The sequence below is a fragment of the Doryrhamphus excisus genome, linkage group LG23 (genome assembly GCF_037039965.1).
Source record: "Doryrhamphus excisus strain RoL-2023G ecotype Guam linkage group LG23, RoL_Dexc_Guam_v1.1, whole genome shotgun sequence".
Classification (NCBI taxonomy): Eukaryota; Metazoa; Chordata; class Actinopteri; order Syngnathiformes; family Syngnathidae; genus Doryrhamphus; species Doryrhamphus excisus.
The window spans coordinates 3931453-3952670 of NC_136379.1; the positions used below are offsets into that span (position 1 = coordinate 3931453).

The 21218-nt window shown below is 38.0% G+C and overlaps 1 protein-coding gene across 1 annotated transcript; it reads left to right on the top strand.

The window, feature by feature from the left end:
- Positions 1-18940: 18940 nt before the first annotated feature.
- On the top strand, positions 18941-20947 carry LOC131132250 (uncharacterized). Its single transcript, XM_058077714.2, has 4 exons — positions 18941-19190; positions 19311-19634; positions 19706-19822; positions 19889-20947. Exons 1-4 carry the CDS (start codon positions 18941-18943, stop codon positions 20164-20166), a joined length of 969 nt encoding a protein of 322 aa, XP_057933697.2. The 3' UTR covers positions 20167-20947.
- Positions 20948-21218: the final 271 nt, after the last annotated feature.

The window sequence follows — 21218 nt, forward strand, 5'->3', positions numbered from 1 at the left end:
GAATCAAACTATGGAATGGATTGAGTAAGGAAATCAAACAATGCACAACGATGAGCCAATTCAAGAAACAATACAAGCAGTTGATGTTTGCTAAATACAAGGATGAAGAGTCTTGAACCAGTCATGATGTGCTATACATATCACTATATTGACACTTACTATGATACCCATTATGGCATTGGATGCTCGTATCACAAAAAAAACCTTAAACTATATTAGGAAAGCAGGAAGTGAACAAATGTAACAGTTACTGATTGTAAAAGTACCAGATGGAGGGGTAGGATTTAATAAGCTTTGCTTCTTCCTACTCCTTTTGGACATGTGGAACTGTGAACTGATTATGGGATGCATTCAATTGTAATCTGATGCATGTTCAAGTGAAATAAAACCATTACCATTACCATTACCATTACCATATACCAGGAGTCACAGCATTTTTCTGTATTTTTATTTTTATTATACAGCTGTTTTTATTGTTACTTAATTTGTTCTATTTTTTACTGTGCATCCCGTGCCACTAGTATTACTGTCCCGTATACTGCATACTTTGCTACTGAGGGCACACGCCCAAGGGACCAACACAGTTCTATCTAACCTAATCTAATCAAATGGAAATACAGTGGAACCTTTGTTACCGCCATTAATTAGTCCAAAATTAAACTGACATTAACTGAATCAATTTTTCCCATAAGAAATAATGAAAATCCAATTGGGATATTTAAAATGGCTCAATGTTCGTCACAATGCCTCATCTCTATTTTGGTTTATATATCTAAAGTTACATGGTAAACTTGTTCTGCGCTGTGTAGACCTGCATTGATTGGCCACAACATTAGGTTGTTGCCGCACAAGGGCGGCATCAAACATTCTGCATGCATGGATAAAATATTACAAAAATATGGCTAAAATATTACACCCCTCTCTATACGTTGCAGTATGAACCTTGCGATCTTAAACTTGTTTCATGATATACGCTGTGTTTTTAACAAGACAGCTGGCACGATCGTGCATCAGTCACTGTTTTTTTTGCGTCTGCTTGTTTGCTAGTGATACTAAGCCAGTTGGAAAACTGCTTGTAGTATGATATATGCTGTGTTTTTAACAAGACAGCTGGCACGATTGTGCATCAGTCACTGTTTTTTTTGCGTATGCTTGCTCGCTAGTGATACTAAGTCAGTTGGAAAACTGCTTGTAGTATGATATACGCTGTGTTTTTAACAAGACAGCTGGCACGATCGTGCATCAGTCACCGTTTTTTTGTGTCTGCTTGTTTGCTACTGATACTAAGTCAGTTGGAAAACTGCTTGTAGTATGATATACGCTGTGTTTTTAACAAGACAGCTGGCACGACCGTGCATCAGTCACTGTTTTTTTGTGTCTGCTTGTTTGCTAGTGATACTAAGTCAGTTGGAAAACTGCTTGTAGTATTGAACGAGGGGCTTTTGAGAAAAATACAGTCAACAATGCTGACATTGTCATTTTTTCATGAATCACAAACTTCATAATAATTATAATGTATGTAAATAATTAAAGAATAAAGTCTCAAGGATCATTTGCACACACATAAACAATACATATAGCAACTTCTGATCAATCCAAATCAATTTCAGACTTAGGGTAATGTATAGCTTTAAGCACTGCCAATTTGTGACTAAACCACACGCACTTTTGGTATATGACCCGCCCACTCACAGTACCCATATGAATACAGACACTTTAGATGGGTGAACAGATACAGATACAGATAGTGGTGTACTCGTTCATCCCTAGTAAAAATCTACCTATTTTCACAACAAGAGCATCAATGTAAACTTTTTGATGCAGTGAAAAGCCTAATTTATTTGGGTTTTTAAAAATATTTGAGAGAAATATAGCCCACAGACTACATATGCAGAAGAAAAGTTTTGAATGACCTGATTAAAAATACTTTAGTCATCTAAGAGAGTAGGTCGACCATCCCCTTCCCTTTTTGATGTGTCTGCTCTTCTGCAAAGTATGAAATGGTTGCGAAACTAAATGTGCCTACTGACAAAGCCACAAACACTTCTGATGCACTTATAATTTGGTCTGTGTTTTTTCCATCGCAGGAAGCTCTGCAACTTATGTGTATGTGTGAGACAGTATTTATGGCCTGAAGTGTGTGGGGGTGTTTTTAGGGTTTGTGGTTCCCAAAATGCAAAATGGACCTAATCATGTTTAAGGTATTTTGAAGACTGACTGTAGTCTAACAATATGAGTGTGAAATAAACATAATGTGTGTATGCACATACTTTTTATATTTTTTTTTGCTCAAAAATTCTGGGTCAAAAACGTGAAATGTGAAGTTTTCAAAGACTGTGAGTCGGCATGGCAGAGTTGACGATACAATCGGGCAAAAATATTTTTATAGCTATACCAGCCAGAAGAAAATGGAAATGAAGTGCCTTAAAATGGCATGCATTTGATTGCCAATACCTATACAGTATTTGGGAGAGTAGTATTCTAAGTACTGTATTTCATTTAGGCCTGGGACTTCATTGCAGTAATTCATTAACGGCAGAACGATACTGCGTTACAAAAAAAGTAGGGCTGTCAAAGGATTAAAATTTGTATATAGATTAATCACAGTTTAAAAAAAATAATTAATCACGATTAATCACCACTAGCAATTATGTCTGAAATGTATTACTGCATTTACATTTACTGCATTACCAGGAAGATGAATGACAAGACACGATTGTATGTATTTGTATATTTGTATTTGTATGTTTTAACAACCCCAAATGAACTGAATATATCAATCACGCTAAAAGATATGACACAAGTCTAAAAATCAATTTGTCTCATTAATAGTAGCAGAACAGTAGTATCACACTTTAAAGGTTGGACAAATTTATTAACACAAATGAATTACTAGCAGAACCGCCATGCCATTGATTGAAATGACGGAGGAAATCATTAATGTTATACCTGACGAACGCCTTTGATCATGACATCCTAATAACAAAATTAGAAAGGTACGGAATAAGATAATTAGTTTTGAACTGACTCAAAAGCTACTTAGCTGACAGAACGCAATATACACGCATCTGAAAGTTGAAATCTGACATGTGGAGTACCCCAGGGGTCAATACTGGGACCAAAACTGTTCAACTTTAAAGCAGAGTTACGAAAGACGTAAAAGTTTAGTTTGCGGTTGATACCATTGCCATTTGTTCTGGATGAAGCACGGAAGAAATCATTAAAAAGGTCAGAGAAGAAATGTTTATATTAAAAAGATGGTTTGATAATAACAGATTTTCCTTGAACCTAAGTAAAACTAAAATAATGCTGTTTGGTACCAGTAGAAAAGACACACATAACAAATACAAATAGATGATGTAGACATAGAATCGGTGAGTGAAAATACATTTCTGGGTGTATAAATGAAAAATACTCCACACTCTCAGGTTTTACCATATCTAATTTACGTATTCTGTGGAGATTTGGGATACTAACTGTAAAAGCAATATTCACTCGAAAATGTACTGAAAAAAGGTCAGTAAGGATAATCCATAATGCCGCCTATAGAGAACATACTAACTCCTTATTTCTAATATAGTTAATTTCCAAACAGCTAAAATAACGCATAAAGCTAACAATAACCAATTACCTAAAAATGTCATCCAATATTTCTCTACTCCTTTTGGATATTTGGAATTATGAATTGATTTATGTGGTGTATTATTATACTGTTTATTTACACACACACACACATATTGTACAGCTCTTTTGTGATGTTTGGATTGGCCCTGAAGGCATCTCATGTTTTTGTAATGACAATTAGGAAGTGTTGAATGAAAGTGATCCAAAAGTTGCTTAAATCTGTGTTTCTATGATGTAGCTTGAAAAAAATGTCACAATCAGACTGGAAAGTTTGGGTGGACATATTTCCACTGAGGTCGGGGCGACATACAGATGACGACCAATGAGATGGCTGTGAAATAGTTCCCTCCCTCCTTCAAGTCAATAACCTTATGATGCTGTCTAGATGGTCTGCTGTTCACTTGGTCAAACCAGAAGAAAATGTGGATGGTGCTTCATCTGCTGCTCCTGCTCCAACATGGAGGCAAGTCCATGCTCAGTTCCGATGTACATAACTCTTGTTAATATCTCTTCTTTTTCTTCTCTTCAGCATGTACAGGAGCTCCCAGCTTTTCCAGTAAGACTGTTAGACCTGGACAAAATGTCTCCCTGACGTGTCCCTGTGACAGAAATAGCAGGACCAGCAACTTATTTTGGATCCGACTTGTTTCTGGAACTTTTCCTCAACTTTTAGCAGCAACGGCATCTTTGAAGTTAGGCTTTATTGAATATGGAAAATTAAATGCTGGACATCGCATCAAAGCCATGAAAGAACCAGGAACATTTGATCTGCAAATAAGTCCAGTAGAGAAAAGTGATGCGGCGGTCTACTACTGTTTAAAAGTACAAGGATATAAGTTGATGTTTGTAATGGGAGCATTTCTTCAGATCACAGGTACATAGTAAGTCAATTGATGGTCTCCTCATCACATTATAGCTTTTACATACAGATGGAAAATTGATAATGATAATGCAGTCGTCAAATGTTGACAACCTATTTATCGCTAAGAACATATTTTTTACAAACACATTAAGAACTCTAACCTCTGAATTTCCACACATTATTCTTTTTTTAATTAATTTTTTATTACATTATATTTATTAATTTTTATTACATTATTCTGAGTAGTGAATGTCGCTCTGTGGAATCAAAGAGTTCAATTTGTCTTTCATCCTTCCCAGAACCAGAACCTTTTGTGTCGGTTGTCTCTGAAGTCCAACCCGGACAACTCGTAAAGTTCCAGTGTTCCGTCTTATTTATTATTTATTTAAAGATTTCAACAATAGTGAAGGGGCTGCACGGCGGTCGAGTGGTTAGCACGCAGACCTCACAGCTAGGAGAACCGAGTTCAATCCCAGTTTGCATGTTCTCCCTGTGCATGTGTGGGTTTTCTCCGGGTACTCCGGTTTCCTCCCACATTCCAAAAAGGTATGCTAGGTTAATTGGTGACTCCAAATTGTTGAAGACAGTTGGGATAGGCTCAAGCACCCCGTGACCCTAAAAAGTGGTAGAAAATGAATGAATGAATGAATGAATGAACAATAGTGAAGAAAAATCAAAGATTTGTCTTCCTCCTTCCCAGAACCAGAACCAGAACCCTCTGTGTCTGTTGTCTCTGAAGTCCAACCAGGACAACCTGTGAAGTTCCAGTGTTCCGTCCTCTCCCAGTCTGGGAATGAAATCTGTCAGGATGGATACAAACTTCACTGGTTCAGAACTGGACCGGACAACATCCATCCCAGCTTTGTTTCCATTCATGAGGAATGCAAGAAGGTCAACGATAAGTCCACTCAGAAATGCATCCATACTTTCTCAAAGAACATCAGCTCTTCTGATGATGGAACTTATATCTGTGCCATGGCCACATGTGGGACAATTTTCATGGGAAATCCAATGAAAGTCTTCGCTAAAGGTAAACATTCATTCATCAGTGTTGACAAATCCATGATAAGTGTGTTGGTATATTTATTAATGGTTGTTTTATCATACCCATCCAGATATGAACAGGAGGGATTCAAACACATGCTTGATTCAAAGATATATTACCTTTGTCTTGAGTGCTGCTTTGGCTTTAAGTTTCATCATGTCAGCCTTCCTAATCTAAAAGATCAGGACAAAACACTGTTCTTGCTGCAAAGGTAATAGAAAATCCAGATTACCAATCATCCTTGGAATGATGATTTTGATTTTATGCTGCGTTTTCATGTTTCAGCTGGTCCACAAACACATGAAGAAACGTCTGATCACGTCCAGCAGGTAAGAAAAAAGTCTCTAGAAAGGTTTTGTGTATCTATGCTTAATTTTTTCACCTTCTTCCCATTTCATGCATGACTTGTTTTTTCAGAGAGATGAGAACAATTTGGTTTATTTGATGCCGACCATCGTCACCAGGAAAACCGGAAAAGCCAGGCACACAAATCTGAAGGCAACAGAGGAATTTAACACATACGCAGACGTCCGTCTTCGTGCCTCAATTCTTGAGACGCAAGATTGAAATGTGTTCTAATACATATTCTTTTATTACTCAAATTACTTATGACTTATTTCCTGTAATCATGTTCAAAATAAAGTACTTTTTGCTACTTTTTTTTCAAAACTTTTTACAGTTGTGTACATCTTCAGACATTTGCCCTGAAATCTTAATTAATTTGAAATATTCAACATAATTAATTGGTTAGTGCAGTGTTTTTCAATCTTTTTGAGCCACGGCACGTTTTTTACATTGGAAAAATCTTGTGGCACACCACTAACCAAAAATGTTACAAAATGTCACCACGACCTCACACGTGTATCAATAAGTCTATGGGAGGAACAAGGTAGGTGTTGCCACACGGACCAATATTACATTGCTCTGCCAGTCTTTACACCACAGACACTCCACAGTAGCCACGTTTTTACATCACCACTTTTTCTCTTTCCGAATTACCTTTCGGGAAACAATGGTATCCATGGAAAGGAATATTCCAATCTCTTGTCTACATGCGCCGTGAAAATCAAACAGAATAGTCAAGAGGGCATGCCCAGTAAAACGTAAACATCAACATCACGTGATACCGGCTTCCCCAAGTTTTTCTTTCACTTGTTGGAATAACTCCGTATTGCCAGTTTTTCGTCTGTCCAGTCTTGAAATTTAGTTTGAATCAAAAACAAACTTTGCTTAGTCCAGTTCCGATTGCTGGCCTCCATTTTTAAAAGTGAAGAACGTCTGGATCTGCGTGTTACGTCATATCTGAGCATGCGCTGAAAGAACGCACCCGGGATAAATTTAAACAGGAAAAGATCAAATTCAATCTTGCTAATATTTTATAATTAAACTCAGGACATGTTTTAAAATATATATCTATATTTTCTTTTTTAATAAAACTGCACTTGTGAATGGCGTATAGAAGGGTTCTGTTCCACAGATGGCGGTAATGCACACGAAAGCTGCTTGCCAACCGCCAATAAACAACAGAAGAAGAAAAACACCACGAAGAAGAACTTTCCGTTTGAGCGGGTACAAGATACCTCAATCGGATTGGTTAAAGGAATATTCCATCCCTGTTCAATTCTTTCCGTTTGAGCAAATAAACCAAATGTAATTGGAATATTTGGGTCCATGTATACTATTGACATAATGGCTATTGACCTAATATTTGCAAATGATGATTAATAAATGTTAATTATAAAAAGTGATATTGGATAATTCCTCACGGCACACCTGACGGTTTCTCAAGGTACACTAGTGTGCCGCGACACAGTGGTTGAAAATCACTGGGTTAGTGAATCAGAATCAGAGTCAAAAATGTGTCTTTTCACATGAGCACTGAAATACGTAGATGATCTTTGTACGTACTGTAGCTTTAATTCCAGTTTGAAGTCGGCATCCATCCATTTCAATGGGTTGCATTTGAGCTTCACTTTTTTCACTATAGTTTAAAGCAGAGGTAGGGAACCTATGGCTCGGGAGCCAGGTAGGGCTCTTTTGATGACTGTATCTGGCTCTCAAGCATTTCTTACTACAATAAAAATTTATTTTTGCTAACATTTTAAAGTAAACCATCACAGAAATGACTGTTAAAAATAATATTCAAAATCAACAACTTTCTTATGCATTTTAATTCGTCCATCTATATTCTGCTGCAATACGGCCAACCATATCTACCTTTCCTGATGATATTTTCCAGGTCAAACACCAAAACTTGATTATTACTGGGTAATGCTGTAGTCTACCTCGGTCATTGAGATGTCAAAAAAACATGTAAATGTAAACTTTCCTCCTTTAGTCAAATAGCTAAAGCTGCAGAACCAAGCCTTCTGACGAAGATGGCCAAAAGAATGAAATACGTCTACGGAGTACGGTGCAAAACTATGCAGCAGCAGAAGTTGTATTAATGGCAACAAGTATTTGATTTATTATTAGACACTGCGCTGCTCACGAAAGTGTGCTGGCCACACCCCATTGGCGTGGGGTAGTGTGCCTGGTCTACATAATTAGAGCCCATTATCTAAAACTGTTGGTCTTACATAAAAATGCACACATTTTATTGCATTCAATGTTTAAAAAATGTATATGGCTCTCACAGATACACATTTTAAAATATCTGGCCTTCATGGCTCTCTTAGCCAAAAAGGTTCCCAACCCCTGGTTTAAAGGAACCATGCTATTTTTTTGCCCCTTTGTATTCAGTTGTGGACTCCTATAGAGCAGCTACACACAATACCCTGTATAGAAAGCTTTGTAGATCTTCCATAATCTACACCTATTTCAGCTGTATTTCCTTGGCTTTCAAAGCACTGTTTTAATTTATTCCACCCATGGCCGTCACACTCCCGAGGACTTCCAGACTACTGCCGAACCCATTTATCTATCCATCTATCCATGCCGCTTATCCTCACTAGGGTCGCAGACATGCTGGAGCCTATCCCAGCTGTCGTCAAGCGAGAGGCGGGGTACACCCTTGACTGGTGGCCAGCCAATCACAGGGCACATATAGACAAACAACCATTCACACTCACATTCATTCCTATGGACAATTTGGAGTCGCCAATTAACCTAGCGTGTTTTTGGAATGTGGGAGGAAACCACAATCATTTTTCATTTTTGTTATAATTACACATTTTTCATGGCAAAATTTGGTAATGGTAATGGTTTTATTTCATTTAAACATGCATCAGATTACAATTGAATGCATCACATAATCAGTTCACAGTTCCACATGTCCAAAAGGAGTAGGAAGAAGCAAAGCTTATTAAATCCTACCCCTCCATCTGGTACTTTTATAATCAGTAACTGTTACATTTGTTTACTTCCTGCTTTCCATAATACAGTTTAAGGATTTTTTTTGTTTTTTTTTATAATGTACCTCGTACCGAAGTAGAAGGTGATATGAGCATCCAATGACATAATGGGTACCATAGTAAGTGTCAATATAGTGATATGTATAGCACATCATGACTGGTTCAAGACTCTTTTTGTGGGACTACCAGTGTTTCAAAATATCTATATAATGTCTATATAATTCTACAGGTCACAGGTAAATATCATAACAATTACTGCAAAGAAAAGCTTGTATGAAAAAAACAATGTTTCATATGTTAATTATTACAGTTTGTTTACAGATGACAAACGGTCAGTGAGCACCTATTTAAGTCTAAACCTTTGCAGTAACATAAGTAAGTGAATTATTCCATGTATGTGTGTGTGAGACAGAGGCTAAGTAACCAAACAAGACATGTAGTATATTGAAACAACTAGCTATCCGTGTTGGGTATTGTTTTGAAAACAAAAATAATCCGGGATATAAAATACAAAGTTGATGTGTCATAGGTTGAAGAGACAACTTCCACCCCCCTCAAATGGGCTCAGCGCTCATAGGAGGAGCCCAAAGGTGCAGCGTGAGATGGGAGGCAACCGAAAGCAGGGACTATGTTCATGTTGACCATGTCCATTCCTTTGCTTTCCATTCGGAGTTGCCTTTTGGTGGGAGAGTACCCCTATTTGGATTCCCTTAAAGCAGGGGTCTCAAACTCAATTTACTTGGTAGGCACTGGAGCTAGGGTCTGGGTGAGACTGGGCCGCATCAGGTTTTCAAAAAAAAAAAATGCATTTATTAAAAACAGAAAAATGAATAAACTTTGCTTTGGTTCCAATTTTCTACAAGAAAAGCTCTGATAAAACATTCCACTGTTCTCAAATATCTTACTTTTTATCTTTCTACACAAAATAAGATGAAACATAAATAAACAAATCAAGAATAAAGAAAATCAATCAATCAGTAATAAATAAATAAATATAATAATAATAATAATAAAACGGCAAATACTAAAAACTTAAGAAACCACATAGACAAATGGGTAGACAAATTATTTTTTTCATATTAAAATGAACAAAGCATTATTAGAGCCCTGTAGACATGACACAACACGACTATAGTCACATTTATACTTTTTTATTTACAACATATTGCGCAACTGTAAGGTCTTGAGACACATGCTAACTCGCAAACTAGAGAACTAGCAACCTAAACGGTAGCCTTCAAGTTATTTCCTTTAAACTTAAATAGCCAAAAACCTACCACTTCCACACGGATAGGGAGGATAACTATTAACAGTTATTTAACCTTTAACATGAATATTAATCAAACGTAATAATTTTTTCTCGATACACGATACCATACAACATCCATATCAAACTTGCGCAGGCCGCACTAACATTAAACTTTCATATCATGGCGGGGGCCTCAAACTAGTGTCCTGCGGGCCACATTTGGCCCGCGGGCCGCATGTTTGAGACCCCTGTTTTAAAGAGTACTGAGAGTCCTCGATGACGAAAGCTTGATGCCATCAAGATGAAAAACTAGTCGTATTTAGGAGGGTTTCTATGAAGTGATGGAGACTTCTGGATGACTTTGAGGAGATTCTGCACCACCGTCTCAGGAGAGGGAAGCGTTGTACTGTCAGCAGCGTGTATGGCCGGGATGGTGTGTAGCTGACCTTGACTCGAAATGTTGTGGACCGGGGGAAGAAATACTTTAAAGAAATGCTACCAGGAAGCTAAGCACGTGCGCACTGATGTCAGGGGACAGCAAAATAAATCATCAGATCATTTTTGTATTGTTTTTATTATAATTTTTTAGGCTTTTTCTCCCTTATAAAACCTATTCCATAACAAGGGCCAAAGAAGTCGAGGTTTACTGGTTACAAAAATAAAAAATATATATAAATTAAGTCTTATTTGAGTCAAATCCAGTACAAATGCTACATGGATTATTAGTTTATTGATTTTCTTTGTGTATTTTTGACACAAAAGCACTGCATTGTGAAAAAAAAAAGCAGTCACCAAATAAGCCACCATGTGAAATGGAACGGTATGGAAAGGTTTGGTGGACATATTTCCACTGAGGTTGATTGGACAGATGACGACCAATGAGATGGCTGTGAAATAGTTCCCTCCCATTTGGTATGATGTGATTCAAGTCAATAACCTTATGATGCTGTCTAGATGGTCTGCTGTTCACTTGGTCAAACCAGAAGAAAATGTGGATGGTGCTTCATCTCCTGCTCCAACATGGAGGCAAGTCCATGCTCAGTTCCGATGTACATGACTCTTGTTAATATCTCTTCTTTTTCTTCTCTTCAGCATGTACAGGAGCTCACAGCTTTTCCACTCTGACTGTTAGACCTGGACAAGATGTCTTCATGAAGTGTCCCCGTGAAGAAACTTCAAATCACCTATTTTGGATCCGACATGTTTCTGGAACCTTTCCTCAGTTTTTGGCTGCAACATCATCTTTCAAGTCAGCTTCTATAGATTATGGACCATTAAATATCAGACATCGCATCACAGCCAAAAAAGAACCAGGAACATTTGATCTGCACATTGACCAAGTTGGGAAAAGCGATATGGCGGTCTACTACTGTGTCAAAGTGGATTTTAATGAATTTACATTTTTGAATGGAACATTTGTTCACGTCACAGGTAAATATGAATTTTTACATACAGTTTGTTTATAGATAACATTTACTTGGCCACTCATCCAATAATGCAGCCATCAAATGTTCTAACTTTTATAGCTAAGAACACAGCAAGAAGTGTAGGTCCTTTATTTACACGTCGATTTATTATTATTATTTATTTAAAGATTTCAACAATAGTGAAGGGGCTGCACGGTGGTCGAGTGGTTAGCACGCAGACCTCACAGCTAGGAGAACCGAGTTCAATCCCAGTTTGCATGTTCTCCTCGTGCATGCGTGGGTTTTCTCCAGGTACTCCGGTTTCCTCCCACATTCCAAAAACATGCTAGGTTAATTGGCGACTCCAAATTGTCGAAGACAGCTGGGATAGGCTCAAGCACCCCTGTGACCCTCTGAGGAAAAAGCGGTAGAAAATGAATGAATGAACAATAGTGAAAAAGAATCAAAGATTTGTCTTCCTCCTTCCCAGAACCAGAACCATCTGTGTCTGTTGTCTCTGAAGTCCAACCAGGACAACCTGTGAAATTCCAGTGTTCCGTCCTCTCCCAGTCTGGGAATGAAATCTGTCAGGATGGATACAAACTTCACTGGTTCAGAACTGGACCGGACAACATCCATCCCAGCTTTGTTTCCACTCATGACGAATGCAAGAAGGTCAACGATAAGTCCACTCAGAAATGCATCCATACTTTCTCAAAGAACATCAGCTCTTCTGATGCTGGAACTTATATCTGTGCCGTGGCCACATGTGGGACGATTTTCATAGGAAATCCAATTAAAGTCATCGTTAAAGGTAAACATTCATTCATCAGTGTTGACAAATCCATGATAAGTGTGTTGGTATATTTATTAATGGTTGTTTTATCATACCCATCCAGATATGAACAGGTGGGATTCAAACACATGCTTGATTCAAAGATATATTACCTTTGTCTTGAGTGCTGCTTTGGCTTTAAGTTTCATCATGTCAGCCTTCCTAATCTACAAGATCAGGACAAAACACTGTTCTTGCTGCAAAGGTAAGACCACATCCAGATGATCAGTCACTAGATGGGTGTTTTATGCTTTGTCTTCAATTTCCAGTTGGTCCACAAACACTTGAAGAAAGGTCCAGTTGTATCCAGCAGGTAAGAAGGAAAAGGTCTGTGCATCTTAGCTTTGTTATTAGATTCATCACGCATGATTTGTTTCCTCAGACAAATGTGGACTCTTTGGTTTATTCTATGCCGACCGTCGTTGCCAGGAAATCCGGCAAAGCCAGGCAGACAAATGCAGCATCAACACAGGAATTTACTACATATGCTGATGTCTGTCTTCACGAATCAATCGCCACAACGTAAAATTAAAATGTGTTCTAATTAGGGATGTCCGATAAATATCTGTACCGATAAATATCAGCATAAAAATACGATGTCGGTTGATATGAGTATCTGATTTTTTCCCGATCATGAAAACCGATGCTGTATATAACTGTCACGCCCTGTGTGGGTTCCTAAGTGACAGTTTGGGTTTGAGTTACCTTCTTGGGCTTTGGTTTCCGTTTTGAACTCTTTTTGTATTGGACTTCCTCTTTTGCCCCGTCTGCCTTAGTTGCCATGGTCACCCACACCTGTCCCTAATTTGTCCTCTATTTAGTTCAGGTGTGGGCTTCTCCCTTTGTGGGATCATTGTTAGTTTGTCCTTCAGCTAGTTGAGTTGCTTTTCCTTCTGCTGCTACTATAGCTAAAATAAATATTATTTTACCTGCATTTGGTCCTGCTCTCTGCATCCTGGGGTCGCACCGCAACATTGACATGCCGAACCGTGACAACAACACATACATGTTCATTCCACCACAGTACATATATCATGTTACACTTATCGGTATTGGTTGATATTGGTATCGGAAATGGAAAAAAAAAATTCTGCAAAAAAAGCGGACATCGGACATCCCTAGTTCAAATTCACAATCTGTCACTATTATGTAACCACAGTAGTAATAATTAGGGCTGGGATTAAAATGATAACATTTTTAATCAGATTAATCATGTTTTCAAATTAATTAATCATGATTAATCACCACGTCAGCTGGGATAGGCTCCAGCATACCCAGGTGAGGATACGCTGCACAGAAGATGGATGGATGGATCCTTTAATCGCTGTTGAATTAGACTTGAACTGTTTTATTATGAGTAATGAGGAGTTGCGTTCAAAAACACCACGTCATTCAAGATGAATTCACATGTTTATGTAACAACAATAATTATAATTAGGGCTGTGATTAAAATGATTAATTATTAAAAGTTTTAATCAGATTAATCATGGCTTTCAAAATAGTTAATCATGATTAATCACCATGTCTCACTATGTCTGAAATATGACAATTTTTACCGTATTTTTATTGAAAGAAAGACAAATTATATGGCCGTAGCGCCAAAATTTTAATCACATTAAGAGATGGTCCACATGTCTGAAAATCTAGTTACCTAACGCTACTTCATTTAATTCTCCTCTGAAGTCAGCTGGGATAGGCTCCAGCATACCCTGGTGAGGATACGCTGCACAGAAGATGGATGGATGGATCCTTTAATCGCTGTTGAATTAGACTTAAAGTGTTTTATTATGAGTAATGAGGAGTTGCGTTCAAAAACACTACAGTAAAGTCTCGTTATATCGATATTCTCGGGAGTCGGAAAAAATATTGATATAACCGGACTATCAATATATCCAATCCTGCGCCGAACTGCATTAAAAGTGGGCGGATCTTTGGCATGTAATTTTCTCCTTGAGTTAATGGATTGCGTATCTAGCATGCTTTTGTACTGTAGTGAAGTGAAAAATAAACTTATGCATTAAATAAAAACGTCTTAACACTTTTTTAATGACTATTTCTTTTCTAAAATTCAACCAATGCAAAATCCTCACGCTTCAGCAGACAAAACCATAAACATTGTTGCAAAAAATGATTGCATTCATATACTTAACACAATTCGGTTAAAGTCAGATGGGTCACATTTTTTTTCAACATTTATTATTTTCATAACGCACTCTTGCAATAGTGACTCTGAGTAAATATTCAATAATGCACTCGACATTGTTCTATACACACGAGAGAAACCACGAACGCCAGCATGTACATATGAAAAACAGTGATTATTGCAAGCGATAAAAAGATATCTGAATACAACACAATTACATACATGTATGGAAAACGAAAACAATTGTTCGTGCGGATCTTATCTCTAAAACAGTGATTATTGCAAGCGATAAAAAGATATCTGAATACAACACAATTAAATGCATGTATGGAAAACGAAAACAATTGTTCGTGCGGATCTTATCTCTAAAACGCTTCACGAGCTTCACAACTCCAATTTATACCTGCTTTCATCCCTTTTGATGTTTACTAGTATTGTAGATTTACTTATCATATTAATCTTTAAGATACAAGTGTATTGATTTATTTCAAACAACAAGAGATTGCTTCTTTGATCAAGCAATACCGTAAGTTTACTTTCATAATTTATCAGTAAAGCTAGTGCCAAGAATATTGAACACATCTGAAAACACTAAGTCTATTCACTGAATCTTCCCTCTAAATTATACAAATATTTACTCCTTTGCTTCAAAAGATTGCTTAATACTTACCTCATATTAATTACCGTCCGTCGGTGGAAAAGCCGAAACGGTGTTAGCCGAAAATCAAACAATACGCCGTTTACAGATTTCGTTAATGGTGGTATTGAAATCCTTAAGCAAATATTGATTCAGCTTTAAGATGCTTTTGTATCGATATAAGCAGACCAAATTGGCTGGCGGGAGATGAAAAGGGCATCGTAGTAACCGGATTATCATAAAAACCGCGTATCGTACTAACCGGAACTAATTACATCATAAAAGACTAGAAATTTGCCGGGAAATGAAAATAGTATCGTAATAAGCAGTACTTCGATATAACCGATATCTATATAACGAGACTTTACTGTATGTCATTTAAGATGAATTCACATGTTTATGTAACAACAATAATAATAATTAGGGCTGTCATTAAAATGATTAATGATTAAAATTAGAAAAAAATCAGATTAATCACGATTTGGGGGAAATAATTAATCACGATTAATCACCATGTGTCGCTATGTCTGAAATATGCCAATTTTACCATATTGTTATTGAAAGAAAGACAAATTATATGGCCAAAATGTAGCGCCAAAATTTTAATCAAATTAAGAGATGACACACATGTCTGAAAATCTAGTTACCTAACACTGCTTTATTTAATTCTTGCCTGATGTCAACTGGGATAGGCTCCAGCATAGCATACCCTGGTGAGGATACGCGGCACAGAAGATGAATGGATGGACCTTTTAATAGCAGGTATTTGAATCAGACTTGAACTATTTTATTATGAGCAATTATGAGTTGCGTTCAAAAGCACCACGTCATTTAAGATGAATTTGCATGTTTTGAGTGAATTTTATGGGATTTCCCCAGCAACATTAAATGCAGAGGTGCCGGGGCTTCAAAGCATGTGTCGAGTAATCAAGTGGGCACTTCCACGAAGCGTGTACCAAAGCTTGATTCATTGGGGGGAGGGGCTGGAATTGATGACGTCCGAAGCCTCGTACAACGTGACGGATTCGGAAAAAGGTTCGGAATTTGTCGCGATGTTTGCCTGTCACTCTGCGAAATATGTATCACATGATACATGGCATTTATGGACAAGAAGACATTCAGTATTTTATATATACTGTATATTTTATCTTACACTTTGTAGAGTAATCATTTGGTGATACAATTTTTTGTAGTACATGATCATTTCCAAAGGTTGCATGGCGGTTGAGTGGTTAGCGCGCAGACCTCACAGCTAGGAGACCAGGGTTCAATTCCACCCTCGGCCATCTCTGTGTGGAGTTTGCATGTTCTCCCCGTGCATGCGTGGGTTTTCTTCGGGTACTCCGGTTTCCTCCCACATTCCAACATCCAAACATGCTAGGTTAATTGGCCACTCCAAATTGTCCATAGGTATGAATGTGAGTGTGAATGGTTTGTCTATATGTGCCCTGTGATTGGCTGGCCACCAGTCCAGGGTGTACCCCGCCTCTCGCCCCAAGACAGCTGGGATAGGCTCCAGCACCCCTCGCAACCCTCATGAGGAAAAAGCAGTAGAAAATGAATGAATGAATGAATAATAATTATGCTGCTTTATAAATGTCCGCCATGTTTATTTCCAATACACATGTTTGCTGATGCTAATGCAATGCTTACCGCTGTAAGCAATAAATAAAGTAAGGAACATTCTTCACTATTCTTGCTGTGTGGTGTCATTGCAAAAATTATGTATGAAGTTCAAGTACACTTGGACAGGAAGAAAATGTCGCACATTGTTTTTCAACCACAACCACAACAAGCTTTCACTTTCCATGCAGCATTTACCTTTCTATGTGTGAGAGAGTAAGCTAGCAAGCTATGTAGCATGTGAGGCTGTATTATTATTTTTTTCAACCAACATATTCTCAAATATAAAATTGACATGTAGAGGCGACATGGGACCCCCACCCCATCCTGGACTCGCCACTCAATGAGGGGCCAAAAGATGCAGTGTGAGATGAGCGGTACCTGAAAGCAAGTACCTTAGTGGTTCAGTCCGTTCTGGCCACATGGAATGTCATCTCTCTATTATGCTTTTTCCACTTTTCTGACCCATAAATGTTGTATTCTTATGTTAAATGGTGCCAAAATTGCAGATCGTGAGGTTTGTGCATTTGGAAGTAAGCCCTGAAAGAAGTTTGGGGTGGCTCTCAATGCTCTGTTTCAGAGTGTGTTCCAACTTCCCGTATAAGGAAGCTTTCTTAAATGGCCGTGGTGAAGTCTGATGGATTTCTAACGCTGTAGAACAGAGGTTGGCAAACTACTACCCGCCCGTTCTTTCCAAAGTATTTCATTGAAACTTAACATACAACCTGGCATCATGGCTTGAGACAACCTTTTGATGATTTAGGGAGCTTTTTTTTTAAATCAATTTGGTTATTTGATGTGGTCTGCTGTTTACAAAAGTGCTCCTGAAAAAAGGGACACAAGCACATTAAGCAGGATGAATGACACTTTTACTTTGACTGTTAGAATTCATGCTTTCATTCATTTTCTACCGCTTATCCTCACGAGGGTCGGGGGGGGGATGGTGCTGGAGCCTAACCCAGCTGTCTTTGGGCGAGAGGCTGGCTACACCCTGGACTGGTGGCCAGCCAAACACAGGGCACATATAGACAAACAACCATTCACACTCACATTCATACCTATGGACAATTTGGAGTGGCCAATTAACCTAGCATGTTTTTGGAATGTGGGAGGAAACCGGAGTACCCGGAGAAAACCCACGCATGCACGGGGAGAACGTGCAAACGCCACACAGAGATGGCCGAGGATGGAATTGAACTCGGGTCTCCTAGCTGTGAGGCCTGTGTGCTAACCACTCGTCCACCGTGCAGCCCCATGTGTATATTTTTCAAATCATTCATTCATTGGGATAGTGCTGGAGTCTATCCCAGCTGTGTTCGGGCAAGAGGCAGGGTGTATACACCCTCGACTGGTGGCCAGCCAATCACAGGGCACATATAGACAAACAACCATTCACACTCACATTCATACCTATGGACAATTTGGAGTGGCTAATTAACCTAGCATGTTTTTGGAATGTGGGAGGAAACCGGAGTCCCCGGAGAAAACCCACGCATGCACCGTGCAAACTCCACACAGAGACAGCCGAGGGTGGAATTGGAATTTTGTGACACTATATATATATATATATATATATATATATATATATATATATATATATATATATATATATATATATATAGTATATATACTCTTGTTTTAGTAAAATCCAATCCAAATATTACATGCTTTATTGGTTTATTGATGCACACAAATCTGCCAAACTACTACATACAGATTTTTTTCTGACACGGAAATACTGCATTGTGATGAAAAGCAGTAAACAAATAAGCCACAAGAAGAAGAGGTCACAAATAGTTTGGAAAGTGTTGGTGGACATATTTCCACTGAGGTTGATTGGACAAATGACGACCAATGAGATGGCTGTGAAATAGTTCCCTCCCATTTGGTATGATGTGATTCAAGTCAATAACCTTATGATGCTGTCTAGATGGTCTGCTGTTCACTTGGTCAAACCAGAAGAAAATGTGGATGGTGCTTCATCTGCTGCTCCTGCTGCAACATAGAGGCAAGTCCATGCTCAGTTCCGATGTACATGACTCTTGTTAATATCTCTTCTTTTTCTTCTCTTCAGCATGTACAGGAGCTCACAGCTTTTCCACTCTGACTGTTAGACCTGGACAAAATGTCTCTCTCACATGTACCATTGAGAAAAATACAAAAATGGAAAAAACATTTTGGATCCGACTTGTTTCTGGAACTTTTCCTGAAGTTTTAGGCGGAACTTCAAATGTCGGGTCTATAGACTACGGACCATCAGAAATTGGAAATCGCACCAGAGCCAAAAGACAACCAGGAACATTTGATCTTCACATTAGTCAAATCGAGAAGCGTGATACGGGGGTCTACTACTGTTTCAAAGTATATTTACAACAAGCCAGGTTTTTGAATGGAACATTTCTTCAGGTCTCAGGTAAATACAATAAATACTTTGATATCTTTTCTTACTGATGGTTTATTTATTGATAAAATATCATTTGACCTCTCATCCGGTGGTTAGCATGTCACTCAGTTTGTCTTCACCCCTTCCCAGAACCAGAACCCTCTGTGTCTGTTGTCTCTGAAGCCCAACCAGGACAACCCGTAAAGTTCCAGTGTTCCGTCCTCTCCCAGTCTGGGAATGAAACCTGTCAGGATGGATACAAACTTCACTGGTTCAGAACTGGACCGGAAAACTCTCATCCCAGCTTTGTTTCCACTCATGACGAATGCAAGAAGGTCAACGATAAGTCCACTCAGAAATGCATCCATACTTTCTCCAAGAACATCAGCTCTTCTGATGCTGGCACTTATATCTGTGCCGTGGCCACATGTGGGAATATTTTCACGGGAAATCCAATAAAAGTCATCGTTAAAGGTAAACATTCATTCATCAGTATTGATAAATTCACCATAAGTTGCAATAAATGGACTCTTTTGTTATCGTAGATGTCAGCAGGTCGGATTCAAACATTATTATTGTCTTGAGTGCTGCTTTGGTTTTAAGTTTCATCATGTCAGTCCTCGTCTACAAGATCAGGACAAAAAACTGTTCTTGCTGCATAGGTAAGGTAGAGACTGCAGATGATCAATCATTAGATGGTTTATTCATGTTTTGTTTTCAATTTCCAGCTGGTCCACAAACACCTGATAAAAGGTCCAGTTGCATCCAGCAGGTAAGAAGAAAGTTTGTAGAAATTTGTGCGCCTCTTTACTCCATTTTTACCTTCATGACTTGTTTCCTCAGATATCCGAGGACTCTTTGGTTTATTCCATGCCGACATTCGTCAGCAGGAAAACTGTCAAAGCCAGGCAGAAAACTGCAATGGCAGCAGACGAATTTAGCACATACGCTGATGTTTGTTGTCATGACGCAGCGCAAATTGAAAATGTGTTTTAACTCAGTTTAACTCTGTTGACTCTTATTTAAATGTAGTTAAATGTTTAAGTGTAATTTACGCAATTTATATCTCACATGGTCACAAGTCTTTACTCCCTTCATCCCGGGAACGACACTTGCGAGATGCATTCAGGGACGTTCCAAAAATCAAAAAAACGTCTTTTTATGTGATTTTTTTTTTTTAATCATTTATAACAGCGCTAGTTTTAACAGAGGTTCAGGAAAATATTGTACTTGTAGTCGGTTGTCACTCTGGTGAGGGCCAAACGTTACAAAAAAGTACTTGGTGTGTACTTTGTATGGTCTGCTTTTACGCTCATTTTCCGTGCTTTGTATTGAGTTGTGGACTCCTATAGAGCAGCTACACACAATAACACACAGAAAGCTTTCTAGATCTCCCAATTGACTTCCTGCTTCCGACCCATGAAACAATACTATAATAATTGTTGTGGCTTTTGTTTGTTTTTGAAGAAATAATCATGCATAGGCTAAAAAGTGTAAATAAAGAAAACCACTTTAATATTCAGTATTGTTCCACAATACCACAAGGACAATACATAATTGTAAACAATGAAGAGTTTTAAGTGGGGATGGATGTCGTAGTTTTCTTTTATAAAAAACGTCAGTCTTTAATTCTCACTTTTAATCTAAACAAATTGTAATGAACTGAATTGGTGAACTAATGATGGTGACAGGAAGTGTAAGCCTGTAATGAAAGCCTGTTAAACTAGAAAAAATATTGTTTTTTGTGTATTTTTGTACTGATTTCCAAAATAAAATGTAGTGACCAACAAACATTTTGTGTGTGTGTGTGTGCGTGTGTTGTATACAGTATTTGAAGTACAGCAGTATTTTAAATATTTAAGGTTATTTAACAAGACTTTTACCTTTACTGACTACATTGTTTCCCTGTAGTCTGTTACAGAACTAAACATTAAGGAGTGAACAGTTAGCTTTGTACTTGAACTTTATTGTAAAGTTGAGTAACAGCTACTCTCATCAGTGGACATTCAACCTGCAACCTGTGTTAACGTTTCCTATCTTTATATTACAGAATATAAT

Coding starts and splice junctions, on each gene's coding strand:
- LOC131132250 (XM_058077714.2), top strand. CDS start 18,941: ATGGAAAAAACATTTTGGATCCGACTTGTTTCTGGAACTTTTCCTGAA. Junction 19,635..19,705: donor AATAAAAGTCATCGTTAAAG/GTAAACATTCAT, acceptor TTGTTATCGTAG/ATGTCAGCAGGTCGGATTCA. Junction 19,823..19,888: donor AAACTGTTCTTGCTGCATAG/GTAAGGTAGAGA, acceptor TTCAATTTCCAG/CTGGTCCACAAACACCTGAT.